This window comes from Apodemus sylvaticus, chromosome 22, assembly GCF_947179515.1.
Source record: "Apodemus sylvaticus chromosome 22, mApoSyl1.1, whole genome shotgun sequence".
NCBI classification, from domain to species: domain Eukaryota; kingdom Metazoa; phylum Chordata; class Mammalia; order Rodentia; family Muridae; genus Apodemus; species Apodemus sylvaticus.
Genome location: NC_067493.1, coordinates 48,957,933 through 48,976,508, shown reverse-complemented (window position 1 = coordinate 48,976,508; position 18,576 = coordinate 48,957,933). Strand labels below are relative to the sequence as shown.

General features: G+C 55.3%; 1 protein-coding gene across 2 annotated transcripts in view; it reads left to right on the top strand.

The window, feature by feature from the left end:
• Rbm19 (RNA binding motif protein 19) overlaps window positions 1-18,576 on the top strand; it is an 80,987-nt gene that overhangs the window by 26,323 nt on the left and 36,088 nt on the right. For both annotated transcript variants that reach the window (XM_052167761.1, XM_052167760.1), the window contains exon 21: window positions 423-539. In XM_052167761.1, the coding sequence (XP_052023721.1) occupies window positions 423-539 (117 nt within the window). The remainder of the gene's footprint in view (window positions 1-422; window positions 540-18,576) is intronic.

The following is an 18,576-nucleotide window of genomic DNA, read 5'->3' as shown; positions in this document are numbered from 1 at the left end:
AAGGTTTCACTGGTCAGCTTTGATACCCGCTTCTCTGCTCAACTGAACCAATCAATATCCATCCCCTGGGGGAGAGCTTAGACATGTTTTTATAATAAAGGAGGAGATGGGGCTGGGAGTATATGTAGCCCAGGGGTAAAGTGCTCGCCCAGAATGCCTGTGGCCCCCCTCGTGCGGTTCCTTCTTAAGGTCCTTGTTATAGGACAGCAGCAATGGGCTACGCTGTTCAGGAAGAAGATAACCCCGGCCCCTGTCACTCCAAGTGCAGGATGGGCTGACTTCCTCCGCTTTCATCCTGGCCCCTTCCGTAGTCCACTTGAAATAACAGGGAGGTGTTTTGTGTGGGAAGGTGACAGGATTGGTCTAGATTCAAGCAGTTGGCCACCCAAAAATGACCTGGTGTTTCCCCCATCCCATTCCAGGCCTGCCGTGACATCCACTCGGAAGAAGCAGGTTCCCAAGAAGCAGACGACCTCCAAGATCCTGGTGCGGAACATCCCCTTCCAGGCCAACCAGAGGGAGATCCGGGAGCTTTTCAGGTGGGTCCCCACACTGGCCTGTGGGCACAGCGCCCCCTGGAGGCTGGGAGGCTGCCCAGGTCCTGACCGATGCTGCTATAAACCCATAATGGGGCTTTCCAAACTTTGCCTTTGATCTAGCGTCCTTAATCTCAGAGATTATGGTACAATTGTGCCCAGGCAGGAGGATGTCTGGGTGTGTGCCTATACCTTAGGGCTGTCAGCAGATATCAGGAGAGACAGCAGTTCCGGTGGCTGCAGCTTGTGGTTCCCCTGTGGGATTTACTGCCATCCCTCTGTGTGACTTTGGCCCAGGATATTCAGTTCCTTCAAGGTGGGACCCAGACACTGGGACCTTCACCTCAGCTCCCCAGAGGATGCTATTGTCCTCATGGGATTAAGACACTGGTTTCCGTTGCTCTCTGGGAAAAGCCATTTCTGGAGGACAGTGAATGTGACGTGCAGAACACAGGCCATGCTCTGTTAGTACAGGACAGTCTCGGCTTGGGGCCCAGGCGAGTGATGAGAGTCAGAGACAACCTGCCTGGGACAGAGGCCAAGGGAGGAGCTTCAGGGCTCTCCTTCCCAGGCCGTGACGGCAGGCAGGGGCCTGACACAGGAACCTTTGTCGGGCTCATTCTGCACGTGGTTTTCCCCCACCTTTTGTTTTATGTGTGTGAGCGTTTAACTTCCATACGTGCACTGTGTGCATACATTGCCTTCAGAGGCCAGAGGAGGGCATGAGATCCCCTGGAACTGGAGTTAGAGACGGTTGTGAGCTGCCATGTGGGTGCTGGGAATGAACCCAGGTGCCCCGGACGAGCACTCAGTGGTTCAACAAACCCAGTGCTTTTAACCACTGAGGCAGCCATGTCTCCAGCCCTCCGCCATCTGAACTCTGACAGTCTCAGCCACACGGGCCTCGCGCCGGCCACCCCATACCTGCACAGAAGAGCATTGGGAGTAACTGAGTGGCTCTGCATTGAGTCCCAAGTTAAGGAGACATTTCTGTGATCCCTTGAGAGGGCACTGGGTCCTGAGGCACCCCAAGGTACTACGCATTCTCAGAACATCAAGTGGGGCAGTGCCAGTTGCTGAGGTTGAGCTGGGGTTTTAGAGAACTCGGGGTCCTCGAGTCCCCCGTCTCCTGTGCCGTGACCTGCCAGGGAGGAGCCGTGCCAGCAGCGCTCATCCTCTGCTTGTCACTTCCTCAGGTGATGTCTCGGGTAGAATGACCTGTCTGCGTCTTGCAAGGCAGACCCCGGCTACATGACAAGTGCTGAGTTGGAGAGGGAATTATCTTTGTGAGGCTTGCGTCTTTCCTCTTGCTGTGAGGTTAAGAGATGGGCTGCTGCTTGGGGAATCAGCTTCCAAGCCCATCCCACTCCCTGTCCCTCCCATTCCCTGGGTGGGGGCGTTCACCGCCGCGGTCGGCCCAGTTGATGCTGCGTGCCATCCCCACCAGTCAGAGCTCTGGTGCCTGATGTCACGGGTCACAGTCGGTGGCGAGGGGAGTGTGGTTTTTGTTTTTGTTTTTGTTTTTTTCATGTACCCGCATCTAGCACATCAGGCAAAAGGAGCGGGAGAGTGTCAGCTCCCTGCTCGCCTGTGGTGCCTCTGCCTTTAAAAAAAAAAAAAAAAGAGTCCAATCTCACAGCAGCCGCATCAAAAGGAGTCGCTAAGAACCGTGCGTGTTGATCAGGACCCACATCCCTCGGAGATGATGGTGTCACTTGGATCCACAGCATATTGGGGATGACATTTATCCAGGGAAACAAAAGACCGCGAGGCAGGCGAAGGTGCTTTGTTTGATCTGTGTATTATACTTCTCTTTAGTAGACAGGGAATTAGTGTCCGCTGGAGGTACTTACATGGCGTCCCGTCCCCTCCGCCATTGTTCCAACCGAGCGGTCACCAACCCCTGAAGCTGGGACTGTCCGTGCAGGCACTGCCTCGCTTTTGTTAGGTTCCCAGCAGATGGAGCGCTGTGGCCGATGGCAGTGGTGGACAGCAGGGGTCACTGTAAGACTTCCCAGGGATGCCAGGCCGATGTCTCAGCTCTGATGCTAGACAAAGCCACCCACCGGCCAGCAAAAGGTCGCTGACTGAGGGAAGTGGCTTCAGGGTTTGGGAGAACTGGTTGACCTACTACGTCAAGCAGGATTGGGAGGCTTTTCCTGGTAGATACACCCGAAGTCACGACCCACGGTCCTGGTCTGTGCCTGGTGACTGCTGTCCTGACAGGTTTGGAGCTTGCAGCCCTGGCCGTGGGAGGGTTTCTGTGTGGCCAAAGAACTCGAGGCACAGCCTACTTAAGGCTGCATGTCTGAGTGGCTATGGGGCCTTCAGGGCTCGGACTAGAGCTTGGCCTTGTAAATCTGTTTCCTTCCCAGGTTTAGAACGACTTGTCACCCCCTGGTTGTCTCTGTGGGGAAATGGGTGAATGTGTGTTTGTATGAGGCACTATGCTAGGACCCCAGGGAAAGCACTCATGTCAGGAGTGTCCTCTCTTCTGCCGCTGTCTGCAGAGGGCTGGGGAAGAGAGAGGCTGTCAGGCTCTGTGAGGGAGCAGTCACAGTGGGTGGTGACCATGGTTCCATCACTAAAACTGTAGGAGCAAGATTTGTAGGCGCTGGCAGAACCTGTGTCTTTCCCCACGTTGCAGAATCCAGGAGGTTCTCTGTAGCTTTTCTCATCGTCTCCCCCTTTCCCTGAGTGTGTGCCTTTCACACCACCATTTCTTCCCTCCCATCAGCCTCAAGGACACCTGGAGAACCTGTCTGCCCAGGCCCGTCTACCCTGTAGAAGGACCAGCAGCGGTGCTCTGAGTGTCTGTGTACCTTGTGCATGTACACACTGCAGCTCGGGCTGCACAGCTGTAGCCATAGGCCCAAGCTCCAAGGGCCCCCCATTGTCTTCCTTGGGGTGGCCTGACCTGGAGTCCCTCGTTTCAGGAAAGGCAGTCTCCCTTCCCAAGGAGATTCTACAGGGCTGGCCTGTGGCCGTGCAGCCTGCAGAGTCACACAAGGCTCCACACCTGATTTGGTGTCCCTTCTGAAACCTGGTGTGTGGTTTTCACAGCAGGCAGGTATCTGTCAGATGTGTAGCAGGAAGGTTAGGATATTCGAAGGCAGAGGTCAGCCAACCTCAGTTTTCTCATCAGTTGGAGAGGAACCGTAACTGTCAACCTGCTACCTCCCTGCTCTAACAGCAAAGGGCATGGCCTGGGAGGGAGGGCCACCAGTGTCATTCTCAGTGTGGCAGACACAGCCCAGGCTTCCCAATGGTTCCTTCCCCGGGTGACTGCAGCATCTTTGGGGCCCCACCTTCTTCACTTTGGGGTGGAGGCAGGGCACATGCCCAGCCCTAGACTCCCCTTGGGTCCCTGTGGACTTCACAGAACCCTGTTTGGCTTGAAATTCTGAGAGACTAATGTCAGGAGTCCAGGGTGGGAGAGAAGGCCTGGGTGGCAGGCAGGGAGGGTGCGCAGCCGCTGCCTCTTACAGATCTCTGGGGCAGTTTCTGCTCAGAAGTTTTCATTCTCCTTGAGGAGTAGAAGAAATGCTGTCACTTTCCTGTCCTGTTAGGGCGTGTTTGCTTCTCTCCCCGTCTCGGCCCCCTGCCTACAGGGCCTTTACTTTGCCGTCCTAGCCATGGGCACAAGCCATCTGTGTGAAGACAAGACTTAGCTTCTCCCTCACACTGAGAGGACAAGGAGCCTGCCTGAGCTGTCCCAGGCCTGCACACTGTCTGCTTCCTTCAGAAAAGGACTGGGTATCTGAGAGCACCACACTGATGCTAAGGACTGGACATCTTATAGATACGGAGCCCAAGCCTAGAGGGCCTGATGTTTTCCCTGGTCCCCAGCCAGTCAGTCACTGCAGAGCCCAGGGCACGGCTGTTCTGTAGGAAGAGGCCCTTACTGTTGACTCTGTCAGTCCCAGACAATCCCTCTGCCTCAGTCTCCTCTGTAAAGTATTCCTTGTTGCTGTGCATCCTCCCAGAACACAGAGCCTTTGGTATATGAAAGTTGCCCCACAGAGACAGGGCCTGTCTCCTAGGAGCTACAGAATGGCCTGTGGTCCCTCCTAAGACTGGTTGTTGCCAAGTGTCATTGTCACCTGGCTCACTACAACCTGAGGTACCACTGACAAACCGTAGGCCACATGTGGCCCAGATATGGTTTATATGGGCTGGCACGCACTGGTGAGCTAGGCCCTGAAGTGAGCTGCCTACAGCCCTGGTTCTGAGGGTCGGAAAACCCATGAGCCTGGGTCCCACACAGCTCTGCCAGCTGCCACTGTTTACACAGCACTCACCAGAGAAGTTCCCTTCCCTGCTCGTGCTCTCACCCCACCCCCACCCACAGGCATGAGAGGTCGAGCCTCTCCTGGGTTTGAGACTCTATAGCCCCTCCAGCTTCCTCTCCCTTCTTCCCTCTCTCCCTGCTAGCTTCCCAAGTGGATGCGCGCGCGCGCGCGCACACACACATACACACACACACACACAGCCCTCAGATTCTCACACGGAGGTTTCCTCTATCCTAGACTTGCGAGACATGAAGACATGATGTCAGAGTCTTCTGGGCAGTAAGAGAAAGGACACAGCCTGGGCCTCTAGTCCAGTGCCTCCGTCTCTAACTCTGTGGCCTGCGTCTCATCTAGAAATTCGAGTGCCCAGTACCAAGCACAGATGAGGCACAGCAGTGCCTCAGACTATAGCTGTGTAGTCGAGGCCTTCAGCTCGGCCTTGCCCGGGTCCCTTCCATCTCCTCTGTTGGCTTCTCCCAGCCTGTCTGCCAGCTCCCCTTTGACCTCTGCCCACGTGACTATCTGCTTATTGAACAAAGCCCCACTCCAGACTGAAAGACAGTCATTCAGTGTGCATGGGAGCCTGGTACCCAGTGGGTACGCAGAAGATGCTCACGGAGTATGCAGCCCCACTGGGTAGAGCCTTACTCTAGAATGCTGGTGAAGTCCAAGTTGGGGAGCACAGAGAGGGTAAGCAGTTTGCCTAGGGTCACACGGCTCTGGTGGGGAAGTTAGCTACCTTTTAGAGCCCACCACCCTCCTGCGACTGTCCCCAAAGGGCAGGGATGTCCAGTGCCTCTCAGATTGGTCAGGCTCTGGTTCTAGATAGAACACGGATTTTTTTCTTTTCTCTTTTTTCCTGCTATTTCTTCCTCAGAGGTGTGAGCCACCTGCGAGGGTGTGAATGGGCAATTCACACCAGGCGTCCAGAGCCCTTAATTACAGGCCCGGGTCCCCTGTGCCCAGCACACCTGTTGTGCTGACTTTGCAGACAGCTCAGTCTGTCCCTGTCAGTTGGCTTTCCTCTCACAGTCACGGAGGTAGTGGAGGGAGGGCGGTGGCTCTGTTGCCTTCCATCCTGGGTCCTGGCAGCCTTTTCTAGAAGCTTCCAGTTCTCTGAACTGCTCTGCACAGAGTGGGCGGGATAAAGGGAGGGGACCTCAGATTCCCCTGGCTCTCTGGAAAGATGCCACACCCTGGACCAGTGACGTCCCCTCCCTCACAGTGAGCCCATCTGTGCTTGACAACATAGGCTAAATGCTCTTTGTGATGTGGTCCCCAAGGCTCCATCTGTCTGTCTTAGATAACATCTGCAGAGATCCAGCATCAGAATGGGATTGTGGGCTCCAGGTGGACAGGTGTCAATCTCGGGGTGGCAAGCAAAGGTTTCTGAAGACAGACCTTTGATCCAGTGGCATGCTTAAGTCAGCAGAGGTGGCCAGATGCTGAGGGGTGTGTGCATCACAGGCTTGAGCGCCCACATATCCACACCTTAGCCAACATCCCACACAAGACACAGATGTCCCCACGTTGCCCGGCCCTGCCACCACCCAGCGCGAGGGGCCCCTCCACCCACTTCAGCATAGTGTGTGCACTCAGTGAGGTCCCACTTCCCAGCCCTGGGCTTCCACGCCTGCCTGTGGAAGTGTATCCATGCTGCCCTGAGTCATAGCCATGTCATCTAGGTGAGCTGTGGCCAGCCTGCCTGTTGCTCTGCCTCCCTCTGCCAGGAGGCAGCACTGTGGTGCCCCACCCACCCTCTCTACCCAGTCTCGTTTGTGGGACTCTTACTCAGTTTCCCAATGATAGTAGTTGTCTGATCTATATGTGTGTGGGGGATGGTATGGGTGTATGTGTATGCACATGTGTCTTTGTGGGAGACCAGTTGCTCACAGAGACCAGAAAGGCTGTTGGATCTCCTGGAGCTGGCGTCATGGAGGGCAGTGAGCGGCCATGTCGGCGTTAGCCCTTGAACCCCAATTCTCTGGAAGAGCAGCAGGCTCTCTCAGCTGCTGAGCGTCCCCCTAGCCCCAGTTGTCTGATCTGTAAACTAACTTCTCTTATTAACTTTCTAATTGTCTCTGTCATTTTGTGTATTCTGGAACCGCATCCCAGGTTCCATGATGGCCACGTCTCTGTGGTCCTGTGGCAGCTCGGTGCCTACTCATGCGGGGCTTGTCACTCAGTTGCCTTCCCTGGAGTCTGCCCCTCCCTGTCTTCTCCCGTGAAGCTTCCTGCACTGGGCACAGTCCCTCCGGAATCCATTGTTGTGCCTGGCTGATGGCAATGCCCTGTCACCTGATTGTGCTCATGTAGCCCGGCCCATCCGTGCAGACCTTACACGCTTCCAGTCTGCAACGTTTGTTCCCCCACACTGGACGATGGGTCTCTGGATCTTACTGGCTAAGGCCGCTTAAGGTCCTTGGGGAGAAGGTAGCCTTTCAGGAACAAGGGCTTTTGTGTCCCTGCACCTTAGATTCCTATAGCTTGAACCAGCTAGCAGCTCTGGATCCAGGGTGCCAGCCGCTTTAGGACATATACATGGCTTTGGTGAGGGCCAGGACAGAGGGAAACTAAGACAAAAATTGAGGCACCGTGTGGCTGACAGGATGGTGTGTCACAGCTGGGGTGGAGCCAGTGAGGTTGGCTGTGCCCCTCCCCCACCCCTCCACATACTCCCTGGCTTCCATATGCATCAGAGAGACCCTCGGCCAGGCCTACAATCGAGAGCTAAGCTTTTGATTCTTGTATCCAGTATTGGCATAGGTGTGGGCTCCCGGTGAGCACTCCCGGTGGATCCCTGTGCGTTAGCTGTGAGCTTACCATTCGCATGTTCCTGATATTACTGCCATGGGATAGGGCATGGTGGACAAGGTCTCCTGACCACAGCAATCATTGCACCTGGATCTGTCTGTACCTGGGGTCCCCTTCATTCCTCTACCTCTCTGGGTAATGGAGGCTTATAATCTGATAACCCCACAGCAGAGCAAGGTGCAGGGCCACACAGTTTCCCACATCCTTGTGTAAGATGTTCAAGGCTACCCCACATGTAAATCTGGAAATGACACCAAATTCCAACTAGAAAATCAATACCCAAACAGTGACAGATGGCAGTAGTGAGCTACCTGTCACAGGAGCAAGCAGGTGGCGTCCACAGCAGCTGTCGGGTGGCAGCTGTCTGTTGGGAAGACTTGAGTAGCTACTGAGTCATGCAGCAGCCATCTGTGACCCAAGAAGGCCCAGGCCCTGGTCAGTCACAGCCACTCTGATCTTTGATCAGTAGTAAATCTACGTCCTTGGTCAACGAGCAGTGGGGGACAAGCAGGGAGAGAGAGGTCACCTCGACTTCCATATGCTGCATAAACTTTAGTACTTAAATCTATGCTAATTGATATGAACCTGGCACCCTGGAAAGTTGGAAGCCCCTAGCCTCATGGTCTGTGGTGTGAGAGACCAAGCACTTCGTGGACTGGGGGCATCTCTAGACCCTTCTAATGCCTCTCCTATCTCAGGCATTAGAAATTGGCTGTAAGCTCGGGAAGGAGTCTGTAATTTTCCAAGTCTACAGGGCACCACCAAGAAGACTGAACTCAGGCCACCGCGTGAGCTCTCGGCCCCTTTGTTGGTTGAGTAACTCCATGCAGTTGTTACAGCTAAAGTAGAGAGTTGATGCTTTCCAAGGCAGCAAAACCTATTGGTCATGACTGCCTAGGATCCTGTGCTGAGTGAAGGGGAGACTGCCTGGGCTCTGCAGGAAGTGGCATCACAATTGATTAGTAATGTCTGCTGTGACTGCAGGAGCAGCCATGGTGCGCACTGGCGAGACAGTGTTCATCCATCTGCTACAAGGGTGTTCCCACCTGCCTGTGGGGAAGCCTGTTTCCCTGCGCAACCAGCACTGACATGAGTCTTCCCTCTCCTTCCTGCTACAGGCAGCCACTTGCTCTATCCAGGGAAGACATGGAACTTCCTTCCCTCAACAAAGAACAGTTGTCTCGCTAGCTTTCTGTCTACACAATCGGCCCATGGCCCTTGTTAGAGCCAGTGCAGGGCTCTGCCCATCTGTCTCCCGGCATCCTGGGTACGAAAGGCAGTGGGAGCCACACAGCTGGGGAGATGTCATGGGAGTGTCTTTAGGTCCGGCACTCTGTGGACCTCTGGAAGGGGCAGGCCCTCGCCACTGCATCACAGGGTAGTCAGCTTCCAGAGGCACAAGGACTGTCCTGGTGGGTCTTCTGGTCAGACATGGCCTCCCTAGGCAGCAGATTAAAGAATTGTAGAAGATGCCCTGAGCCTCAGTCTCAGAATTTGGCACCACACGCACTTGTTGGGTCATTTCCGCAGCCAGCATGGTTGGTGGTTGTTAGCCTCTGCTGTGGTGTGGCCTCCTGATCAACACTGGGCGCCTCTGGCACTCTGTGGCTTGTCATTATTAGTCCGTGTGCCTGGCAGTAGATGACCAGAGCCTCTAAGAGCCTCACTGCAGAAGTCGCAGAGCAGGTGGCTTAGAGGCGGGCAGCGGCTGTTAAAGCTAGCACTGTAGGGTCCCGAGCACAGTGCTGTGGGAGTGGCCACCTCAAGGGTCGTGCAGTGTCCCATCTGCACAAGCACACAGGCTCCCCAGGGTGCACCTGAGCACAGAGTCTTGGCTCTGCCTTCTGTCTCCTTCAAAGCAGTCATTTCAGTCTCTGCCCCTCAGAGTCCGTGTCCACAGGTCCTCGGCCAGTCCTTACCAGCACTCAGAATGACAGGCAAAGCAACATGGTTCCTGGCACTAATGCCAAGGTTCTCAATGTACCCCGGGACCTTGGGTGCCACAGTGAGCCTCTGTGTGCCCCGTGGGTACCCAGTGTTGGGAAGGAGCCTGGGGCTGCTATGATGAGAGGCTGCTGCAGATAGGGGGGCAGTCTGAGGGATTCCTTCAGAACTCACTGAAGTTCTGAGGACGTGTGAGGTTCTGTGTAGCAAAGGAGTCTGGGAGCTGGGACTGAAGCACACAGCTATCTGATGCTATGCTGCAGCCAGAGGGCATGCAGGCTCCTGGATTCCTTCCTCTGTTTCTGCCTTTGTAAGTTTCTTAGTGTCTGCTGTGTCTCCCATCTCCCCGCTGATCACCTCTTTTCTCACATTTTAGAATGCTTGTTCTCTGAGCCCAGTGTTTGGGGACCCCAGGCATTTCCCCCAGAGAGAATGCCCCTGTCAATCTGTTCCCAGCAAGGGTCCGCCTCAGGAGTGTGACTCCTCCAGGGAGCTGGCCTTGGACCCAAAGCTTACCTGTTACTGTGGAGTGGGGCATCCCAGAACAGCTCTGGGGTGCCAGGGCGGGGTGGCACTGTGCACACAGGTTCCTCTTGCTCAAGACGGCTGCCTCGATGGCTTTCCCTCTGCCCATCTTCATACTCAGGGACTGAGGACAGCAGGGAGGGATGCCAGGAAGACCTCTGCAATGCTGGGTGGGGGGAGGCTTTCCCTGTGTTAAAGGGGAAGAAAGAATGTGTGTTAGGGGCCTCTGAGCAAACACGCAGGGCACACAGGGCTCAGCTCGCTCCTGTGCAGAGAAGATCAGGAGGCAACATGCATAGCGGCAGTCAGTGCTGGTTCACCTGAGTGGCCTAGACCCCCTTCCTGTGCTGCCGCAGTTACTCATGTCAGACCTACGGCCAGTTCTCCAGTAGCTCTGCCCTCTTATATCTTGACCTTTGAACTCTTGGGCCAGCCCCCTGTTTGAATCTCCTTGCTATCAACATAGCTGAGACAATACTGGCCCCTATGGTTTCTGCCCAGCCCTTCACATCTGTCCAAACGTTCGAAATGCCTTCAGGATCCTTACCTGCTAACAAATGGAAGCTTAGCTCTTAAAGGCTTTCTCCCCATTCTTAAGTGAATCTCATTCCAAAGAGCGTGGGAAAGAGCAGAAGCCACAAAAGCAGCCATAGGCCGCTGTCTGCAGTGCATCGTGGCACTGCCCCATCCTCTTCCCAGGAGCCTCTGCTGTGGGGTCGGCATTAATATACTCCCTTCACAGATGAGGAGACAGCGAGGAGGCAGAGAGGTTAAGTGACTCGCCTGGGGTCTCATAGCCGTCAAGTGGCAGAACCAAGGCCCTGGGGCCCAGGTTCCAGTCCGCATTCCTCGCCCGACTCTACAGACAAGTTTGATAGACGTAACCCCCAAACTGGCATCTCCCCTGCTCATGTGTGCTGAGAGCCTCTTGTCCTTCCGAGTGTACGCTTAAAAGCCTCCTACAGTGGCTCGGCTGGCACGGCAGGCTCCACAGGCCGAGCCCACCTTCACCGCCGGCATTCACTGTTTAAAGTAGATGGGTGATGGAGAACACATTGTCACACACGTGGGGAGGAAGTGGAATGGTTTCCTAGCATAGACTGGGACTAAAAGTTTGCTGGGGGAGAAGAAAGCAAGCTTAGAGAAGAGACGTCAGTGTGGGCCTCAGAGGCGCCCCTCCCTGGGACCGCCGCCATAATAAGGTCCTCTTTAACAACCGAAGGCACCGGAGCACCTTTTAACATACCAGACTGCCATGCCAGTGCAGAGCAGTTTATTAAGTAGGAGAGACGCATCATCAATGCATCGCTTCTTTTAAAGCCTGAGACTGTGCTAGACCATTTGCAGAGGCGCCTGGTAGCCTCCTCTCGGCCTTGGCCTTGGGGAAGAGCTGTCTATCCTACTCGAGGGCCTGCTGCCCAGAGCTGGGAGCTCCGCCCATCCCTCGGAACCATGGAAAAGGGCTGACTGCATGCCCGCTTGCTCCTCCCAGGGCTCATCTGTGCCACTCTTACCAAGGTGTGAGGGGCTGGCATCTTTGAGGGAGAAACAGGTCGGCATGGCTGTGGGTGACAGGGGGAAGCAGTAGGTGATACTTGCCCTGGGAAGCAGCTGTGGGGTCCTCTTTCTTCTTGGGGTTTTAGATGCAGCCCCCACGTATTGGGCAAAAAGTAGCTCATGGATTCCTTGCACTGGATGATTCTGGCCATACATCAAGTACCTCTGGGAGTGAGGGGTAAGGGCATAGCATCCCAGGCAAGGGGATCTTGGACCAATTCTCAAGACCCTCTCAGGGGTCAGAGCATCTTCCCCAGACATTCATCCAGGGCTGGCTGGCCACTTGGCTTTTGTTTTTTTGGTTTTTTTTTTTTCTTTTTTCTTTTTTTTTTCTGCCAGCCTCCCTTCAGAGGCCAGAGCTGCCCTGTGGCGTCCCCCGGCCGCAGCAAGGACCGGTGGGCTGCAGGATCGTCAGCGCAGTCACACGCAAGGAATCACTCATTTGTATCTCATTTTCGAGTTATTATCGAGCTGCTGGTTGGGAGAGTATTTTGACAGCAGCTGTCAGCAAGGTGCAAGCGGCTGCCATCGCCTGTGATTGGCTGAAGACACCTATGGCAGTGCGCTGAATAATATCCCAGCCCCCCTCCTCCACCCACCCACCCACCAGGAGAGGCGGGGAGGAGGGAGAGCAAACATCAAGAGGAGGAGGGAAAACGCAGGCTTCATTAACATGTTTCTGACTCCCACTAGAAACAGCGGCCAAAAAGGCCCCGATTGTATCTCATGTTTTATTTAATTTATTGTATTTGAGGTTTGGGGCAACAAGGGAGGTGGACGAGAGAGGCGCCTTCCAAACAACCGTTTAGGCTTGTCAGAGCTCATTGATTGAGTTAGCGAGGTTTCCACTCCTGGCTTCCAGCTGCCAGGGCTGTGAGCCGGTCAAACCAGGGGTGACCAGAAGCCCTACATCCGGGAGTCAGGGAGCCTAGAAAGGGAGCGCCTGTGGTAAGAGAGGCCCCACTGGTCCACCAGACAGCTAGGGAAGGAGGTGCCCGTGGAGAGAGAGGCCTGCCAGTCCACCAGCCAGCCTCCTCATCTCCCCTCGCTGCTTAATTGAAGCTCGGTGGAATGTGGGCACTTTGCGTCTCTCACAGGCTGCTCTCTCCCTGCGTGGTAGGGAATCGCACCGTGCATGTTTCTCTCCAAGCTCTGTGCACCCAGGCAGGGAATAAATAACGCCTCGCATTCGCTGCCTTCTACCCGAGCAGTTGAAAATTCCCTGTTTGTTTGGTCGTTGGGTTTGTTTTGTTTATAGGCTTGGGGGAAAAAAAAGTCAGCAGCACCAGAAGGCAGCTGTGGTGCTGGAGAGGCAGGCGCGCTCTGCCTTGCATTGAGGACCCGTGGGGGCCGTGCTCCAGGCAGAGCGCTGCAAAAGAATGTAATCTCGGCGAGCCAGACGACAGGCCATGTGTCGGTCTTTTTCCTTCCCCAAATCCCCGGCCCCACTCAGGCTCCCCCAGGGGGGCCAAGCTTCCTTCCCTTCCTCCGGGTTTCACCTTCTGCAGCTGGGCCTGGGGCTGGCATTTCTCGGACTGTCGATACCACGGAGCTGAGAGCTGTGGTCTCAGAATGTGACATGTAGCAGTATCCAGACCGTCGGTGTTGTCATGACTCCGAAGGTGCTTACTGCGAGATGAAGCCACAGTGCTGCGCATCCTCCAGAGTGTGGGGCTCATGAGCTTGGAGGCCGGCCGTGATCTTTGCAGGGGCACAGCCATGGGTAAATAGACATGGGCTTGGAACGGAGAGACTTATCACGTGCCAGGGTGTAGCTGCATGAGTGGGTGCCCACCCAAGACTTGCCTTTCGTGTATTGATAGTCATGGTGGCAGCCCAGACCAGCCCCACAGGTACCCACAGGCTCTCTGGGGGCAATGCCACCCACTGGAACCTCCGTCTTTCTATTACTTTCTCTCTATTGTTAGTCCTGATCTTGACTTACAGAGAAGACAAGCACAAAGTGAAACCCCAAGCCTGCAGCGAAAACCAGCCAGCCAGCCTGGAGGAAGGATGGGAGGGAGGGAGAGAGGGAGAGAGGGAGGGAGGGAGGGAGGGAGGGAGGGAGGGAGGGGGGGAGGAGGAGGAGGAGGAGGAGGAGGAGGAGGAGGAGGAGGAGAAGGAGGAGAGAATGGAAAGGAGCTTGGCAAAGATACAGTAAGGGGAAGGACGCCATTGTGCCTAGGAGGAGCCTAAATCCAAGGGAACAGCAGTAAGCCTGCTTAGGCCCTGCACCTTAGATGTGACTTAGAGCCAGGCTATAGCCACAGATCTTATTTCAAACAAAACCAAGAAGCCAGTCCCAATAGCACAGGCCAACTACTTGAAAATATCCCAGCTACTTAAAAGGCTGAGGCAGGAGGATCCCAAGTTGAAAACCTGTCTGCAAAGCCTAGGAAGGCGGTCTCAGCACGTAAAAAGCTGAGGTGCAGCTCAGTGTAGAGTGGTCCTGTGAGGCCCCAGGTCCACCCTGAGCGTCCCTAAAAACAAAGTCAGGATTAAAAAGCCAGACTAGATTTGAGCCGAAAGCTGTAAAATGTGGCAAAGCAGAATCAAATACTCTTTGATGTTGCTTCTCCGGGATTGTGTTCCGTTACTAAACAGATGGGCCACACAGTGTCATGTCAAAGTCACTCTCTGCCCATGTCAACCCACTCCTCTCTGTCCTTCCGCCATCCCCAGCTCTCCGACTTCCCCTGTTTACCACGTGCATGTTCGTATCCTGTCCCACGGTTTGAGCACCAGAGAGCTGACTTCAGTCCCTCTCCACCCAGTGACTCCCAGGCATAGCAAGGGTAACAGGCTTTGTCCAGAGGCTGACTGGCGGTTCCGGTGAAGGGCAGGCGGTAACAGTACTTACAGCTCGAAAGCACAGAGGGCAGGGAGAAATGGGGTGTGGCTGTTGCCTGAGCTTCTGCTGTGGTAAAGGCACGTTTGCTCTCAGAAATAGATAAGCTACAAGAATATCGTAAAACTTCGATCTACTCTCTGCTTATACGTATGCGTGTTAGTTTTTCTGACCCACTGAGGCAGAAGTTCTAACACATGGGGGTGAGCTTTATCTCTGCCTCTCCACCTCGAAGTTACTGAAGAGATCTTTCTTATAAAAACAGGGTGTTGGCCGGGCGGTGGTGGCGCACACCTTTAATCCCAGCACTTGGGAAGCAGAGGCAGGCAGATTTCTGAGTTCGAGGCCAGCCTGGTCTACAGAGTGAGTTCCAGGAAAGCCAGGGCTACACAGAGAAACCCTGTGTCCGGAAAAAAAAAAAACTGACGGGGTGTGGGGGAGGTGTCTTTAAAGACCATATTTTGTATGGTTACCAAAATCAGGCCGTTTTGACACCACACTGCCTGCTCTGTAACCTGAATGTAAAACGCTGCCAGCTGAGGGAATTGTATCCTGACCTGGCAGAACCCATGTTGCCTCTCCTCCTCAGCTGAGATGGCTGTAAATTAGGAAGACCGCCGCCTCACAGCTTGTTTCTCACAGCTGAAGCAGTGGTGACAGGCACCAGCCACTTGCTCTGTGGTTGACGACTTGATCTGAGTTCAAATCCCACTGCAGCCTCTGGCAGCCTGGGCCAGTGCAGAGTCCCTCTTTTGTAAAGATTTGAGATGGGTGTGGCTAAAGGCCTGGGAACAGGATTTAGGCCCCTTGGTTGGTTACCAGCCCTGTCTCTGCAGAGCATGCGGCAGGTTCTGGTGACGGGGGCTGCTGACAGAAGGCAGCCTGAGGACTGTGCTACTCCCTGCGTCCGTCCGCTGCCAGGGCCTGATCCACCAGAGCAGCTGGGCTGATCCTGACCCTCCCTGCCTGTGCTGGGCAGGGCCCTCTCTTGCCCTCCCACCTGTCCCGGCCACCCCTACCCCAGGTCTAATGCTCAGGACCCCCCCCCCCCATGCTGGCCACAGTCCGCTACACTGAGCTCACTTTGTTGGCCTGGGGTGGTCTGTGGGCCAGCATTCTCCAGGGACGATGGCCTGTCTTTCCCATGTGTCAGTTAACTTTCCTTGGCTGAGACCACTACCCAAGAGAAGGTCACTGTGGCGGAAGGACCTATTGCCCTGTAGCAGCTGCCGTCAGTTCGGTGGGCAGCGGGTGACGAGAGGACAGGGCTCTGCTGATGCGCGGGAGCATCTAGACAGGACAGGAGGGAATGCCAGGGCTCCGCTCACTGTCCCCGTCCTCTTTTTGTTCAGCTCAGGACCCCAGCCCACGGGGTGGGGCTACCCACACGTGGGACGGGCCTTCCCGCCTCAGTCACAGCTTTCTGGGAACACCCTCACAAACACATCCAAAGGTATCTCATTGGACAATAAAGGTGGACATCACAGGGGAGGGACGGGGTGGCCACAGGCTCCCAGCACCTGTCCCTTAGGAAAAGACACTCCAGGCCCTGGGCAGGAAGGAAGGTGCAGTCCCCGCAGTCTTCCTCCCTCCTATAGAAACATGCGGAGGGTACCCCGCAACCTCCCGGATCCCATTCTCCCTCCTGCAGCCTTGCACCTCCTGGGTCTCTGGGAACATAGATTATTTTTTTGGAGGTGGGGATGTGAAGCCACAGAACCCCTGTCCTCCTCCCTCCTTCCTTGCCTCCCTCCCCACCAGATCGTTAAATTATTCCACAGGAGCCGAAGCTCTGAGGCTAAATCACCACAGCGCGTATCATGGCAACTGTCCCCATCTCAGCTTCTGCCACTTGTCTCTGCGGCCACAGCAGCAAGAAACTTGCTGAAGAGAAGTCATTATCTGGGAGGTGGGGGGGCCCAGGACAAGAGCTCCCTGCCCCCTGCCCCCTACCCCCACAAACTGATCAGATCAGTGCTCTGTCAGGACAAGCAGTGTGTGTGTGTGTGTGTGTGTGTGTGTGTGTCTGTGTGTGTAACAAGTTGGGAGAAGAATGGGGCCTTTGGGGTACCCATATAGATTACTCACTGGTGCCTACAGACTGAGTGACATTTGTAATATTCGCAGCTACCATGTTCTTATGGGCAGGATGAGGAAGGGCCCAGTCTTGGCTGGCTTGCACCTTTGTCCGCTTCTTGAGTGACCGAGCGCGTGGCGAGGCTGTGGAGGCCTCAGCACTGGTTGGGACAGTGAGACCTACAGTCACAGAGCTGGCACGCAGAAGGGACATGGGTGCCTGGAAGTGTGGCTTGCTGGGCAGGCAACGTCTCCCTGAGAGTGGTCTTGGCCAAGACAGGGCTGACAGGATACAAGTGGCTCTGTCCCAGATCCTGTGACCCCAGAGAGCCTGGTGCCATTCGAAAGATGTTCCCCATGGCACTAAATGTAACTGGGGTCAGAGAATGAGCCGTCTGTCTTTCTGCCTATAGGGGGTCTCTGCTATGACAGTGTTCATGTTGCTTCTTTTCAAATGACTCTTGGTTTGAAGAGCCCGTGAGTGCTAGGCAAACACTCTACCACTGAGCCACACCCCAGCCCCTCACTGGGGAAGTCTAGGCAAGGACACTGTCACTGGGCCACGCCCCCAGCTCCCCTGCAACCTTGTTCCTATATTTGTTTTAAGCTCTCTGGCACCTGGCTCCCCTCACACACACACACACACACACACACACACACACACACACACACAGCTCTATAGTTCAATGGGGAGTGGCCCACCACCCACCGCTGTGCCTGCCTTCCACCCCTGTGCTTGGTGTGTGTTGGGGAGAAGGGACACCTACTCCCCTTCCTCCTGGTCACTGTAGAGTAAAGCCAGGCTGTCTGCTGGGGACGATACCAGTTTATCCCTCCCAGTACTGCACCACGGAACAAGCTCATTAAGGCCCCTCAGGTGAAGCGGGGAGGCAAGGTTGGGAGGCCTAATGAGGCTTGCTGCAAACCTCCCTAATTACAGGTTGACTGGGTCTTCCCTGGCCTCTCATCAGGCTCCTAAGTACCTGATTAAGGAAAACAAATGATACCAAGGAGGAGGAGACGGAGGCACCTGGGCTTGGGGGGCGGGTTGGGGGGAAACCGTGTCCAAGCCATGCCTCCGGTGGTGCGGGGATGGGACTGGGGTGGGGGCAGTCTCTGTGAGGAGCCCGAGTAAAGTTTTTCTTGTTGTGGATCCCATAATCCCTGTCACATGCACTCAGCCTCAGGCGACAGGAGGTCCAGTCCACAGCCTGCCAGCCCTGTATGAAAGCCAACCTGCTTTCCCCTCTTTCCCGATGATTTAAAACAAGAGCCCCTGTCTAGGGGTGGCAGGCTGGCTGCTTCTCCCCTGCCTTCCTGTGCCTCCCAAGGCCCTGGCCACATGCCTGGTTCCCAGCAGGTGCTCCCCAACTTAACCTAACCACATGGAGAACCCACCTCTGCTCCCTAGGGTGGCAGCTCCCCGACTTCAGCTGTCACTGCTGCAGTCCCAGCCAGCCTGTGTGGCCCGATGTCCTTCAGGCTCCAGCCACAGGTGTGCAAGTCCAGTGAGGTCACTGCTAGGCACCACACGGGCACTCAGGGCCTCAGATGGTTAGGGAAGCACCCCAGGGTTCTGGTGAGGTCCATGCTCATATGTCTTAGGTCAGATCTGGTCATGCAGCTTCTCTGAGACTTGTCTGAGAGCACTGAGACGCAGGAAGAGCAGGTCCTCTGTGGGGCCTAGGGATTGAATTCAGCTTCTCAGGCTTTCACTGAGTTGGAGAGGTGAGGCCGGCAGGAGGTACCGGGATATCACTGTGGTGTGTGGTCCAGTTTCATTGCATAGGCCTGTGGGACAAATGCTTCCTCTCACCCTCCTCCCCCCACCCTCCTCTCCCCACCCTCCTGCCACAAAGCAGGGGTTTCAGGCCTGCACGCTTCACCTTGGTGCTGTCACTGATTCAGAGAACATGTAGCCTTTGCACGTTGTTTTGTCTTGTGAAATGGCTGCCGGAGTATCCCAGGTTTGCCCCAGTCCAGC